At 30.7% G+C, this 13,723-nt stretch overlaps 1 protein-coding gene across 1 annotated transcript in view; it reads right to left on the bottom strand.

The window, feature by feature from the left end:
- Positions 1 to 13,723, bottom strand: part of LOC126779071 (uncharacterized) — a 50,949-nt gene that overhangs the window by 5,119 nt on the left and 32,107 nt on the right. Inside the window, exon 3 of the mRNA XM_050502885.1 lies at positions 2,622 to 2,733. Within this exon, the coding sequence (XP_050358842.1) occupies positions 2,622 to 2,733 (112 nt within the window). The remainder of the gene's footprint in view (positions 1 to 2,621; positions 2,734 to 13,723) is intronic.

The raw sequence follows: 13,723 nt of genomic DNA, 5'->3' as shown, positions 1-13,723 counted from the left end.
GCTTATTCCACCACTTGACGGTGAAAGAAAACATCGTGAGGGAACCTGCATGTGTCTAATTTCATTGAAATTCTGCCAAATGTGTATTCTACCAATATTATTAAAAATTGTTTTGTAATTTTAATGAAACGTGATATTGGCCGCAAAATTTACGTTTGTTTGGTGTAACTAAGAATATTTTATATAGATAAAACTAGTTTATGTATACTAATATTATAAATGAGAAATTTACTCTGTCCGTCTGTCTGTGTGTCGCGATTTCATGGCTAAAGCACTGAACCGATTTTGATGAAATTTGTTACAGAGCAAGCTTAAATCCCAAGGAAGGACATAGATATTCTTTTTAATACCTAATACTTAAGACGCAGTGGAAACCATTGACGAAAATTAGTTATTTCATAATATAGCTTTGTTTGCTGAATCATATATATACTCTGTAATCATTTTAATTTTAAAAGCTTTGTGTGTTACTTTAAGCAAAGAACATTATCCATTATGTCATTACGTTATAAACTCAATTATATAATGAATGACTGATACTTTCAAAATAATCGTTAATTGTGATAGATTAGCATTTTATAAGATAAATCTCTAAAAGGTAACATGCAAACAAGTTTTTATAATCTGTACACTACTATTATACAAAGTATATTTATATAAATTTAAAAACAGTTTATGTATACAAAACTTTAAAAAAAAGCCTTCGCCTTTTATAAAAAAAAAAAACTACGGACACAATAAAGATATCCGTTCTTAATTTACAATATTAAGCATGAGAACAGATCCAAAAGCCACAAGAAAGAGTATATTTTCTACCTACATTTCTAATATAAAACCAAGTTTTTCTAATAAGAAACCTATACTATCTACTTCGTGCCGTCTCTTTCGCACATTTACCTCTCTATCCAACACTGCTTCCAACCGATAAGCTCGAAAATTGACATAAGCATGTTGCATCTGTAATATTAGAATTAGTTCATTATCACTATGTTAATATAAATTTTCTACCAAAATCGTTTTCAATACAAAAAAAATAAAACTACCATTTTGGTAGAAACTCAAAATGACACTTACGTTCTGTATTCGTATTAATGTGTCACGCCACTTATAAAAAAAGTTATAATATATATAAATATTTAAAAAAATAATTTTTAAAACACAGAACGCAAGGAATTAATTACAATGATTAGTCGAGTTAAAATAGCATTATTAATAAAATCAATAATTTAATGGAATTATTAAAATATATATTCTATGTAAAATAAATAGTTTTTATAAGCATTAATTTTATTAGTATTAAGTTTTATTTTACAATAATTTACAATGCTTATAATTTTTTTTTAATGTTAACAATTGTTAGAAGTATAATTTTCTTTATTTAAATGATAAAACAATAATAATAAATGTTTTTAAACCATAACGAAGTATTATTTTGTTGTAGCAAGACGAGACAATAGAACAATATGATGTCTTCACTTTTTAATTCAAGTAGTCTTGCGAGCATTTTTTTCATTTTGATTTAACATTAAATTTAATTTACCTGGTTCGAGATGTAGATTCTACCGAGAAGAACCGACAAGAAACTTATTGGTTATTCTGTTCCAACAATGCAGTCACACTATTTTGGAGATAACCGCTTTATGGGTGTGAAAATTACGGTATATCTGCCATGTTTATATTACACGAGCTCTATGCTACTAACTAAGTCCCAAGTAAGTATTTTTTTACTGCTTGAAGGGTGACTGTGTAATTTCAGACACAAGAAACATATGTTAGATCAAATTAATGGCAACTGTGCTAACCAAGAAACTTTTACTAGACAGGTATTTACTATAGAGCATATACAATACTTATTATACTAGATATAATTACTCATAACAGAACAATATCGTAAAATGTTAAATTGATTTGTGACATTTACTCACAATTATAACATTTAACGCATACACAGAATAGAGTTTGGGAAATCTCGACATTTTTCAAGGCCCCCCAGCACACGAAAGTAAGTCAGTGCCGGGACTTCGCGGGATTTCGAGAATTTTCTGAATAAACATAATTAAGTTAATTTTTGATTTGATTTGAATCATAATGAACAAAAAAAAACACACAAAATCGAAATCCAAGTTTTTTTTTATAATAATTTTTTTATTTATAAAATAGACAAAGTAAATTGTTAAGCTTGACGCAGGTGTAAACTAATCAATAAATATAAATAATAACGGTTATTTAGAAAAGTTTCGAAGTCCCGGGAAGTCTCGGGACTTTGACACTATGATGTTTCGAGAACAGAGACTTTATAAATTTCCAAGACTCTAATCGCATATTATATTCTGATATGACACGATTGTACTACGATGAGTTTTGAGTTTGAATCTACAGAATAGGTCTACATTTTCCTTTTTACTAATATTTATTACAGAAGTATATAAAATATAGCATTTTGGATAATTTGCCTCAAGAATATATCTTCTACATTAGTTAGATAATGCTGATTAACTTATATTTCGATGACAAAGCATCTCTTGTGTGTGAAATTCCATATTAAAAAGATAAGAGTTACGATTAAATTAAAAAAAAACAATCGTATGTAAATTGGGTTTATATAAAAAAAGTTCATTAACCTTGACGATCCAATGCGTATGTAGGCTTGCCAGGGGAATGTTCCGAAGCCTGCGTCATCACCGCCGACAATTCTCCTTTGAGCTGTTTGCTTACCAACAGCTACCCCACAACCTGAAACCAAAGATGAAACTGAGTTTTTTTTTAAATTCACATCTGTGAGCAGACTTTCAAGTGCTTTTTATCATAAATTCACTAATTCAATTAGTACAAATGCCTTATTGGATATATATTTTACTAATTATCGTCCGCGGCTTCACGCGCGTCTAAGAGGGGTCACTTATTACCTAAAAAACCCTATACTACCCTATGTCCTTCCTTGGGGTTTAAGCTTGCTTCATACCAAATTTCATCAAAATCAGTTCAGTGGTAAAGCCGTGAATGCGTGACATACAGACATCGCATTTATAATATAAGTATTTTATAATGTACTATATTATATTTGATATTGCAATGCAAGCCGATTATAAGCTAGTTTTCTATATTTAATTAATTTCTATTCAATATTTCATTGGAAATTCATATAAATAAATATATAATATAAATATAACTATTGCAATTAAGGGTTCACGGAAAAACTTCAATTTTATCGCAATTAAGGTTTAATTTTTGAATTATTTTCGTAGAGTACCACGTGAAAACTCATAAGTGCTTGGTCGGGTTAAGTTTACGTGTTGGTTAGTTAAGTTTTGTGTGCTTGTGTTTCGGTTTAAAGGATGTGTGGCTTCACACGTGCACAAGGTACATAACATCTTTGCTCCCAAGGTTGGTGGCGCATTGACGATGTAAGGAATGGTTAATATTTCTTACAGCACCAAAGTCTATGGGCGATAGTGATCACTTACCATCAGGTGACAAATTTGTCTGTCTGTCAACGTATGTAAAAAAAGGCATCTCGGCTCTTTGTAATATATGCACAAATACAGATTATAATAAAAAGTAATGTTAAAAATATTAAAAAAGAAAAACGTATAATAGTTTTGTACGAAAATACCTTGATCTGACGGTTTTTTTTCTTCTATTTTCTTAAGCAATTTTGGAAATCGTATATTAAACAGCTTTATAGGGACACCGGTGTTTAAAAATAATATCAAAAACAACAAGTTTCGTAAGTTCATGATTATTTGCAAACTTTTTACATAATATAATATGAAATATATTTAAATTGAATTATTCCATATATATGAAATACAATAAAAATACGTTTTAGAAAATAATATAAACACTTATTATCAAAAACTTTTTTATGTGTTGCTTACAAAAACTGAACAAAATTTTAAATATCGAACACTTATTTAAAAAAATATCGTTAAAAATCGCACACGCGTCTCCAACATTGTAATTATTGAACTCAACTGAAAACATGACACTAAAAAAAAATTACATAAGTAACTGGTTGGTGCATAACACTTAAAAGGAAATCGGTAATATTATTCTGGTTATTACTTAATACAGTATTACTTTACGGAAACCTATAGTTCATGGACTATTTATTGTATATAAAATTAATATATAACACATCACATAAGAATAAATTAGGACACGAAATTCATCTTACTAAATAATATTTCTTCTTAAGCACGTGTTTGTTTATAGTGCCATGTTATTAAACGGGAAGCTATTGAGAATATCTTGATAGAAAAATCAAATAAATTTTACTAATCAATTCGGGATTTACTTGGATGTGGTCTATCCGTTAAATGATCTTTGCTTATTAAAGCGAATCAATTAAAAAAAAAGTACTAGCATGACCCTTTTTAAAGAATACCTATATATCATTCAAATTAAGCGTACAGCTTCTGTCAGGAGTGGAGACCGTAGAACGTAAACCATTACAGTGCCCGCTATTGACGCTTGATTGTATATTTACAATCGTTTTGATTTTACCGAAACAATTATAAAGTCAATTTCATGCGTTAGACGAAGAATTCGCGTGAATTGTGTAATTGTCATCGAGGGTGACAATAATATTAAAAAATAAAACTTTTAACTTAAATAAAGCACGAGATGAAATTTAAACACAGATTAAGCACATGAAAAATCAGCCATACTTGCCCGGGTGGTTCTCGTCTTCTAACCACTGGGCCATCACAGCTCATTTTAAATCGGTGTAGTTATGGTAAAATGTTATATCAGTTTGTATGTGCCCCTTGGCTCTCATGCTCATATGTACATTGGTCACGTTATATGTAATAAGTTATTCATAGTTGCTATTGAGCTACTGACCTAATGAAATTGTCCCTTGTGGGTGTAACTACGATTACTCATTCAATATTTTTATTAAAAATATATATCTAAAGCTATTCTGTTAAAAAAATATCGTAACAGCCAGTGAATATCTCACTGCTGGGCTAAGGCTTTCCTCTCCCTTTTTGAAGAGAAGGTGTGAAGCGTATTCCACCACGCTGCTTCAATGAGAGTTGGTGGAATACAAATGTGGCAGAATTTCAGTGGAATTAGACACGTGCAGGTTTTCTCCCGATGTTTTCCTTCACCGCCAAGCACGAGATGAATTATAATCACAAATTAAGCACATGAAAATTCAGTGGTGCTTGCCCGGGTTTGAGCCCACGATCATCGGTTAAGATTCACGCGTTCTTACCCCACTGGGCCATTTCGGCAATTAAAAAATAGTCGAAACTAACTTCATGATCGTGAAATATAAAAAGTGATAAATATGATAAATAAGAAAGTGACAAGCGATTTTGACAATAATAGTCATGTAATTTAAAGGATATGCTTATCAAAATAGCGTAGCACTTGTGGGTCGATTTTTAACAGTTGTCTGACAAACAAAGTGAATTCTAACAGAATAACATGTCAGGAACATTCTCGTGTACTAGTTCTAATGGATTTTTAAATTTGAAACGACTCTTGAGGCAAGATGTATTTTCTTTTACAAGGCCTTTTGTGTTATGGTAGTTCCCAAACGAATGGATCGATTTTTGTTCGGTTATTTTCTGTTTGGAGATTGTTCTTAGCTATAAATCTGATCAGACGTTTGAAGATCATCAGCTCATTTTCTATTTTTTATTTATTTATTTATTTATTTATTTATTAGGGAAACATACAGCATATCGTATATTACAGCTTAATATAATAATCATATTTTAACACTTATGCCAGTTAAGTTTCCACTACTGTTTTAACAGGGAAGTGGACTAATTTTGATGTTACATAAAATATAACTATTTATGACAAAGTAAAATTTTAACGTAAATATGGTTATGGTTAATTACTAATAAGTATTTTTCACAAGATTATAAAATTTACTTAAACTATTTTTAAACAGATCAATGTGGTTGTATTTTCTATTATGACTATTACAAGATCTTAGAATAAAAGAATTTTTGAAATAATTAGTTTTATAAATGGGTATTGAAAAAGTATCCTGAGAGCGAGCGTTAAAACGAGGACACTTAAATAAAATCTCACTGAGCAGATATGGAGAATCAATTAAATTATTTAATATTTTGTAAAGAAACATTTGGTCTCTTTGTTCTCTACGTTCTTCAAGTGGCATAAAAACAGAGTCAGGAAAAGTAAATTTGTATCGCAACCTCCTGATAAATTTGTTTTGTATATTTTCAATTAAGTTGACATATTTTGCATATTGTGGATTCCAAACAGTTGACGCATACTCTAAATGTGATCTAACGAAAGCATTGTACAAAATTACAAAGGTATGAATATTTTTAAAGTCTGCCCCTTGCCGAAAGATAAATCCAAGCATTTTATACGACTTCATCACTATTTCCTCAATATGCTTATCGAATATAAGTTTGTTGTCTAGTTGTACCCTCGAATATAAGTTTGTTGTCTAGTTTGTATATTTTACAAAAGCTTCTTATTAACTTTCATAGACATCTTCAAAAACCAAAGACGGCTACCAAAAAAGGCTAGAGGATTATGGTTTAATTTATTCTTTTTTGAAGATTTGCACTTGGTGGTAACTTTGCGTAAGTCTGTCTGGGAAGGTACCAACCACACATCACATATTCTACCACCAACCAGCAATACTTAGTATTGTTGTGTTCCGGTTAAAAGGGTGAGCTAGTCAGCTTAATAGGCACAAGGAACGCCTCAGTTTCCAAGTTTGGTGGCACATTGTCGATAAAAAGTTAATATTTCCTACTGTGCCTTTGTCTATTGGGCGGTGGTGACCACTTACCATTTGGTATCCGATTGTCAAAATATAAATTAACTACTTTTCCTTCAACTATGTTATCTGGGACATATCGCTTGGAACAATAATAACGAATCCAACAAAGTAATAACAAATAGTGTGAACTTATAAATTTTCTAATATAATTAAAAAAAAGTCTACTGTTACTGGTACTGTACGTAAGAAATACACATACACAATATATATACAAATACAAATACACAATATATATATATCATAGCGTATAGCTGTTAGGATTGGCTAGTATAGTCCAAGGAGTCAGGATCGTAGGATTAAACATTGACTATTGACGCTCAAATCAAACAATATGAATCCGTGCTTTGTACTAAGTAAAATTGTTTCATATACATATATATAGCAATCTCTATGTATATAGACTTTCTGTTGTTTCCTTGTAATTGTTAAAACCACAGTCAGACCGCAAATCGCGAAAGTTCAAGTTGAAATCTTTCACCTTTCTTGTAGATACTTCACATATAACAAAGTGGCTCCGTGCGTCTGTCTTTCTGCCTGAACGCGATAAATTTAAAAACTGACGGATTATTATAAGGTTTTTATCAATGGACGGAGGGATTCATGAGGTGCATAATTCATTAATGTTTTGTGTAAATGTGACTTAAGTATGACAATGATTTTCGAAGATATCTGTGATAGTTGATAAGAAGCTTTTGTAAAATAGGAAATGAGCTGATTATCTTCAAACGTCTGATCAGATTTAAAACTAAGAACCATCTCCAAACAGAAAAGAACCGTATCATAATCGATACATTCCTTTGGGAGCTACGATACCACACACACATATACAGATACAAACGTTAAACTTATAACACCTCTCTTTTTAACTCGGGCGTTAAAAAGGGAGGACGCTAATACTAGTTGCCATAATGTAGATTGCAAAAATAACATTACAAATATAATTTCATGGTTGTTAGTTATTTGTTACAATGCCATGTGTTGTGTTGCGTGTTTCATGATGAAATTGTGCATTTAATGTGCGATGTGAAAAATAAATACTAAGCAAATAGAACTTATGTTTTTGAGAATATAGTCTATAAAATTATGTATATAAGTAGCTGTGCTTCGCAGTTTCACCCGCTTTAATTTTAGACTAAGAATAAAATTGTCAAATTTATATGATTTTTTTTCTTGGAGATAAAAGAAAGTTCTTCCTGACTGTCTTGAAGTCAGCTGGGTTTGGGCTTCGGAGTTTTATCCGAGTAAAGGTTAAAACTCCGAAGCCGGTCATCTTTTCTGACCTATAAGGTCAAGGCCTATTCAGAGCCAGTGGTCATATATGTATATGCTATCTACTATGTTGTAACTTGCCCAGAGCCATCTCTGGGCAAGTTACCACAAAACAAAGCTTTATTAAGCTACAACAAAACAAATTATGTATAATTCATCTTATCATCATGATAATTAGTATATATCCACATGCAGATTTATCAACATAATATAATATATATCCATTTTACATTAAATCCAGTATTTTTCAGATAATCCAAAGTGAAAGGCTTTATCGACAGGGTTCATAATTACGGTAGTATCCTTTCATTTTTTTTCTGTGGACAAGTGTTCGATCCCATGATAAAATACCACAAACATTTTACAAAATATAAAACGAAATGAAACTTTAAGGTTTTTATTAAAATAATTTAAATATTTATTGGATTAAAAATGACACAGATAATACAAACGCGATATATTAATATTCTTTAATTCGAATTTTAAATGCAGTGGGAATGTATTTTTTTAATGAGTAATAATAAAACTTGAAGATACTTCTTGACTTTCAGACAGGTTAAGATTGACATAATTTTGTATTTGAAATGTTGGCAAAGAGTATCAATTGAATTTCTTGCGAAGAACCGGCAAGAAATTCAGTTCATACCCGGTAGAATTTACATTCCGAATCGGCGGTAGCTTAGATAATTTTGTAAAATGACAATTCAACATTGCTTGTTAAAGCGTAAAGTATATTTTGATTTGATCTTTTTAAGATAAATTTACATAAGAATTATTTAAATTAAGTGAAATTAAAGTGGTATGGTGGTATAAGTAGTTAAGTGGAATAGTGTTGTATTATACAAAAAGATATATTAATTAAGAACTGTTGTAAGCGTATAACATAGCAGAGCTTAATAGCAATTAAATCAAATGGAATTTGTAAATGTAAGGTTTGTGTTGGTAACAGGCCTCCTCTCCCTTTTTGAGGAGAAGGTTTGGAGCTTATTCCACCACGCTGTTCATATGCGAGTTGGTGGAATACATATGTGGCAGAATTTCAGTGAAATTACACACATACAGGTTTCCTCACGATGTTTTCCTTCACCGTAAAGCACGAGATGATTTATAATAAAAAATTAAGCACATGAAAATTCAATGGTGCTTGCCCGGGTTTGAACCCACGATCATCGGTAAAATTCATCGGTTCAATTCTTACCACTGGGCCATCTCGACTTATGTATCGTCACTTTATCTGCCATTGAAAGAGGTTGTAAGTTGTTAATCTGCAAATAGGGATCAAATAATCTAGATTCGTTATATAAATGCAAATATAAATGATAAATAAGGACGTTTTAGTACGTAATGTCTGATGTGTGCACAATATGTTTAATTATCTCGACGCGTTAAAGACGCCACGGGGTGAAAGTGAAAACCTTACGCAATGTAAGATGAGCGTTTGTTATTTTATATTCACTTTGAAAGGTAACAAGTTCGAAACTATATACTGAGTCGAGTCTGTATGATTTTATGATTGTAGAATTTAGCCCGTCTGTGTATGTGGTTGATTTTATTTTACCAAGTTTTGTGTGACTTTGGATAATATCTTAATGAATTATAAAATCGATTTTTAACTAACTTCCCGATAAGTTAGACTTGAGATTTTGAATATAACTCTAGATTGCATAATAATGCAAGCAGAAAAAGAAACATATTTTTGTTTCGTTATATTGCTGTGTTCTGGTTTGAGTGAATTGTGAGTGAGTATGTAAGGAATGGCTCTCTGTGTTGACTATTTCTACCATTTATATATTTAACTTTTTACTTAAAACTCATAATTATTAGAAGTTATATTTCTTGCTAAGCATGAATATATGTTTAATTTTCGAATGCCAAATTAAAAACAAAAGCAATCATCAACATTGCCTATTATTATACGCCGTTTTAGAAATATTCAGTTATTTTTCCTTATGCAGTTAATATACATTTATGAATATATCAATTATATAAGGGTGCCAATGGAATTCTTAAACAATTTGCCAATATCGGAACTTGTGTTTTATATAATCTCTGAGTCACGTGTTGCGAAACAAAGAATTCGATAGGATGTAAGCTTCATTATCATATCGTATAGAACACGCTTATGTTCTTACATACATTGTTTGTACGTTGTGTGAGTTTTTTTTCTATAGCCTTAATGTTGTCAGGATAAAAATTTAATTATCCCAATACTAGGAGTAAATAAAATAAATTAAGTGAGAGTTGATAAAAGTTAATTAAATGTTATCTTTGTAAGTAAAGTATCGAATCTTCTTCGTAATTATTTTTTTGTAATATATATTTTTAATAAGTTAAACATAACTACGTTCTGTCCTGTAAAAGTTTTTTTAACGTATTTATTTAAATTCTTGTCGACATAGAGAAAAGTTTTAATGATATTCATTGCAAAAAACCTTCATTTTTTAATTATTACTTTAAGATAATAAATATGTCATTATACATCGCCAATTTAATATAAAATTAATCTATTACATTCTTTTTATTTATATTAAATCCATGTAAAGCAAATCGACTAGCTTTATTTTAGCCAATAATACATTTAAAAATCATCACGATATTATTCTTTCGATGGAAAGAAAAAGCTAACTTCATGTTATTTAAATTTTCAAAATTTACATGACAACTAATTGGAATAAACAATTATATTTAACATTTATTTATAATTTTCATATGCGTATGATCTTAAAAATCCCTCACATTTCTTCCCTTTAAAGTTTAAAGTCTTATTAAATAAACCTATATTCTAAATTACAGCTATTGAACTCAAGAGATTTGGCTGAACATTAACAGAGAACAGTTAGTCAAGAAACAATTTAATAAGTATACATAGATTATATTATATACAGGTAAATTACAATAAACGCATGGAATTACTATTCATTTATTTTTAATGCAGTATCTACGTTTATAAATTTATTTCTAAGAATTTATTATAAATATTTCTATACTAATATTATTAATGCGAAAGTAATTCTGTCAGTCTCTTACGCTTTCACGATCGAAATCGTGATTCGATTTTGATGATATTTGATATAAAGCAGGCCTCAACCCCAAGGTAGGACATAGGCTATTTTTTATACCAACAAATCTCTCGCAATACGCGAAAACTAGCCGCTATATAAACCATTTATATTCTGTAATTGATATGGGCTTGTACTACATAAACGGAATAATACAATTACCTATCGTATTATATAAGATGCGCTTGTAAGGAAGTAGCTGACATAGAGCATTTTAATGACAAAAACCAGGTCGCTGTTAATATTCAAATATTCAAAGCGTTTCGTGTCCTTGACAAATGTGACGACCTTGTGATTACTTTTTAGAAAATGTATTAGTATTTTATCATTGTCCTTATAATTTATTTTATATTTGTTTAAAGAATTCGTTTAGCATTAGAGTTCTTTTTTTAATCTTTGTTTAGTATGCAACAGTTGCGGGTCTTATTTTTTTTTGTTTAATGTTCTAACCGCAAGGTTGTAAGGTTTCATGCCCCGTATATTATTTTTTGTCATCTAAAATGAGGGTGTACGATAAAAATTTGTTAACATTAAATTTACAATGGCCGAGATATGACAGTTGACAGTTGACACATTGACTATTGAGGGTGACAAGTTGGACTTGTCTTATCTATGTCAAAGTAAATTAAAAAATATATTTTGTGTTTTTCAAATCAACTTAGTTTTAAATTTTAAGAATAAATGAATATGTTTATTTATTTTTTTCTTAACTTTCCTAATTAAATATCTTAATTATTACGGACAAAGTATAGTTTATTTTTTCTAAACATCACAATAATATGCAACACAAAGTTTAAAGTAATTTACTTTTAAATATCATTGATAAGATTCTGTTCTTTAAATTAAATTTTTAAGCGTTGGCAACTTTACCTAAGCCTATATAAATAGTATATAGAGATTGAGGTTCAAGTATCCCTGTACCAGTCATAGTTGGTGTTGAAAATCAAATCAAATGCATTTTATTTAAATAAATTTTAAATTGTTAATATTTTGAACTCTGCCACTGTTTCAGCAAGTATCCTCTAATGATAAGAAATGGAAAGAATCTCGTATAGTTATTCTCTTAAAACAGTAAAAGCCTGTTAATGTCCCACTGCTGGGCTAAGGCCTCGTCTCCCTTTCGAGGAGAAGGTTTGGAGCTTATTCCACCACGCTGCTCCAATGCGGGTTGGTAGAATATACATGTGGCAGAATTTCAATTAAATTAGACACATGCAGGTTTCCTCGCGATGTTTGCCTTCACCGTCAAGCACGAGATGAATTATAAACACAAATTAAGCACATGAAAATTCAGTGGTGCTAGCCCGGGTATGAGCCCACGATCATCGGTTAAGATTCACGCGTTCTAACCACTAGGCCATCTCGGTAAAGGTAAATTATTTGGTAATATTGTATGTATGTTTTGGTTACAAAATAAAGTCAACAATATATATAATGAAAATCCGACCAATCGCAATTTTCAGTTACACATATAAAACCTTTTTTGCTTAAATAGCCCGGTCATTAATGTAAACAATTAATTAAAATGGATTAGCACGGAATGATATTACTATTCGGTCCTCGAATGTTTTGACATACTTAACTATGTTTGTATACGTGTAATGTATACAAAAACGTTAAGTAACATATATATTATGTCACATAGAAAGTTGTAGCTTGTATGGCCGACTTATTGAGTTTGTGGGTAATGTTATGTCATGGAGGCATCGGATACGTTTTGTTAAGAGATTTTTCGGCGATGTTTTTGTTTTTTTTTTTGTTGTTGTTAATGTTCGTTTTTTATCTGTGTATTATGTAGTACTTATTATTTTCTCGTTGCTTAACTTTTTTATAAGTCTAAGGAACTTGTGGTTCTGCCAAGAAATTATCGCTTGTAGTTTGGAGTTAGTGTTAGACTTTATTGGATTGACTAGCACGTAAGGCTGTTGGTCTTGTATCTGATCTCTCTTGAGTGTATTGGATTACCAACGGACTATAAGTAAGAGAATAGAGAATTTCAATTGGGTCATCAGATGCAAAGTGGTTATTACATTGCAGGAAATATAAGCCATTTCTTACATCACCAAAACGCTGCCAACTAACATGCCTCCATCGGTTTAATCCTAGGATGTCCGTATCTTTTACTGTTGGTAGAGCCTTGTGTATGTCTGGGTAGGTACCATCTACTCATAGTTTACCGCCAACCAACAAGAATTAATATCATCTCTCTTGTTTCGATGAGTGAGTCAGTGTAATTACAGACGCAAAAGACATAACATCTTAGTTTCCAAGGATAAATGGTGGCTTATTGTCAACGTAAGAAATGGTTAATATTTCTTGCAGCGCCAATATCTATGGGCGGTGGTGACTATTGGTGGGCCATTTGCTCGTCCGCCTACTCATATCATTAAAAAAAATGACAGCGTAATAAACCAGCTAAGGAATCCAGACTGTTACGGTCAGACTATTAAAAATATAATACGGAAGGTATGGCGTCAGATGATGCCAGAAAAGAACAAAGAAAGTTTCATCTTACGTTTTTGGAATTCTAAAAAAAAATACCTTTTTTGTTCCACTCTCAGTAAGTTAGGGTAGCCGATCACTGGGTTTTATTATGTAGCGCTATTGCGCGCCA

This window comes from Nymphalis io, chromosome 28 (genome assembly GCF_905147045.1).
Source record: "Nymphalis io chromosome 28, ilAglIoxx1.1, whole genome shotgun sequence".
Taxonomy (NCBI): domain Eukaryota; kingdom Metazoa; phylum Arthropoda; class Insecta; order Lepidoptera; family Nymphalidae; genus Nymphalis; species Nymphalis io.
Note: the sequence above shows the minus strand (reverse complement) of the source record. Positions and strands in the feature narration are given on the sequence as shown.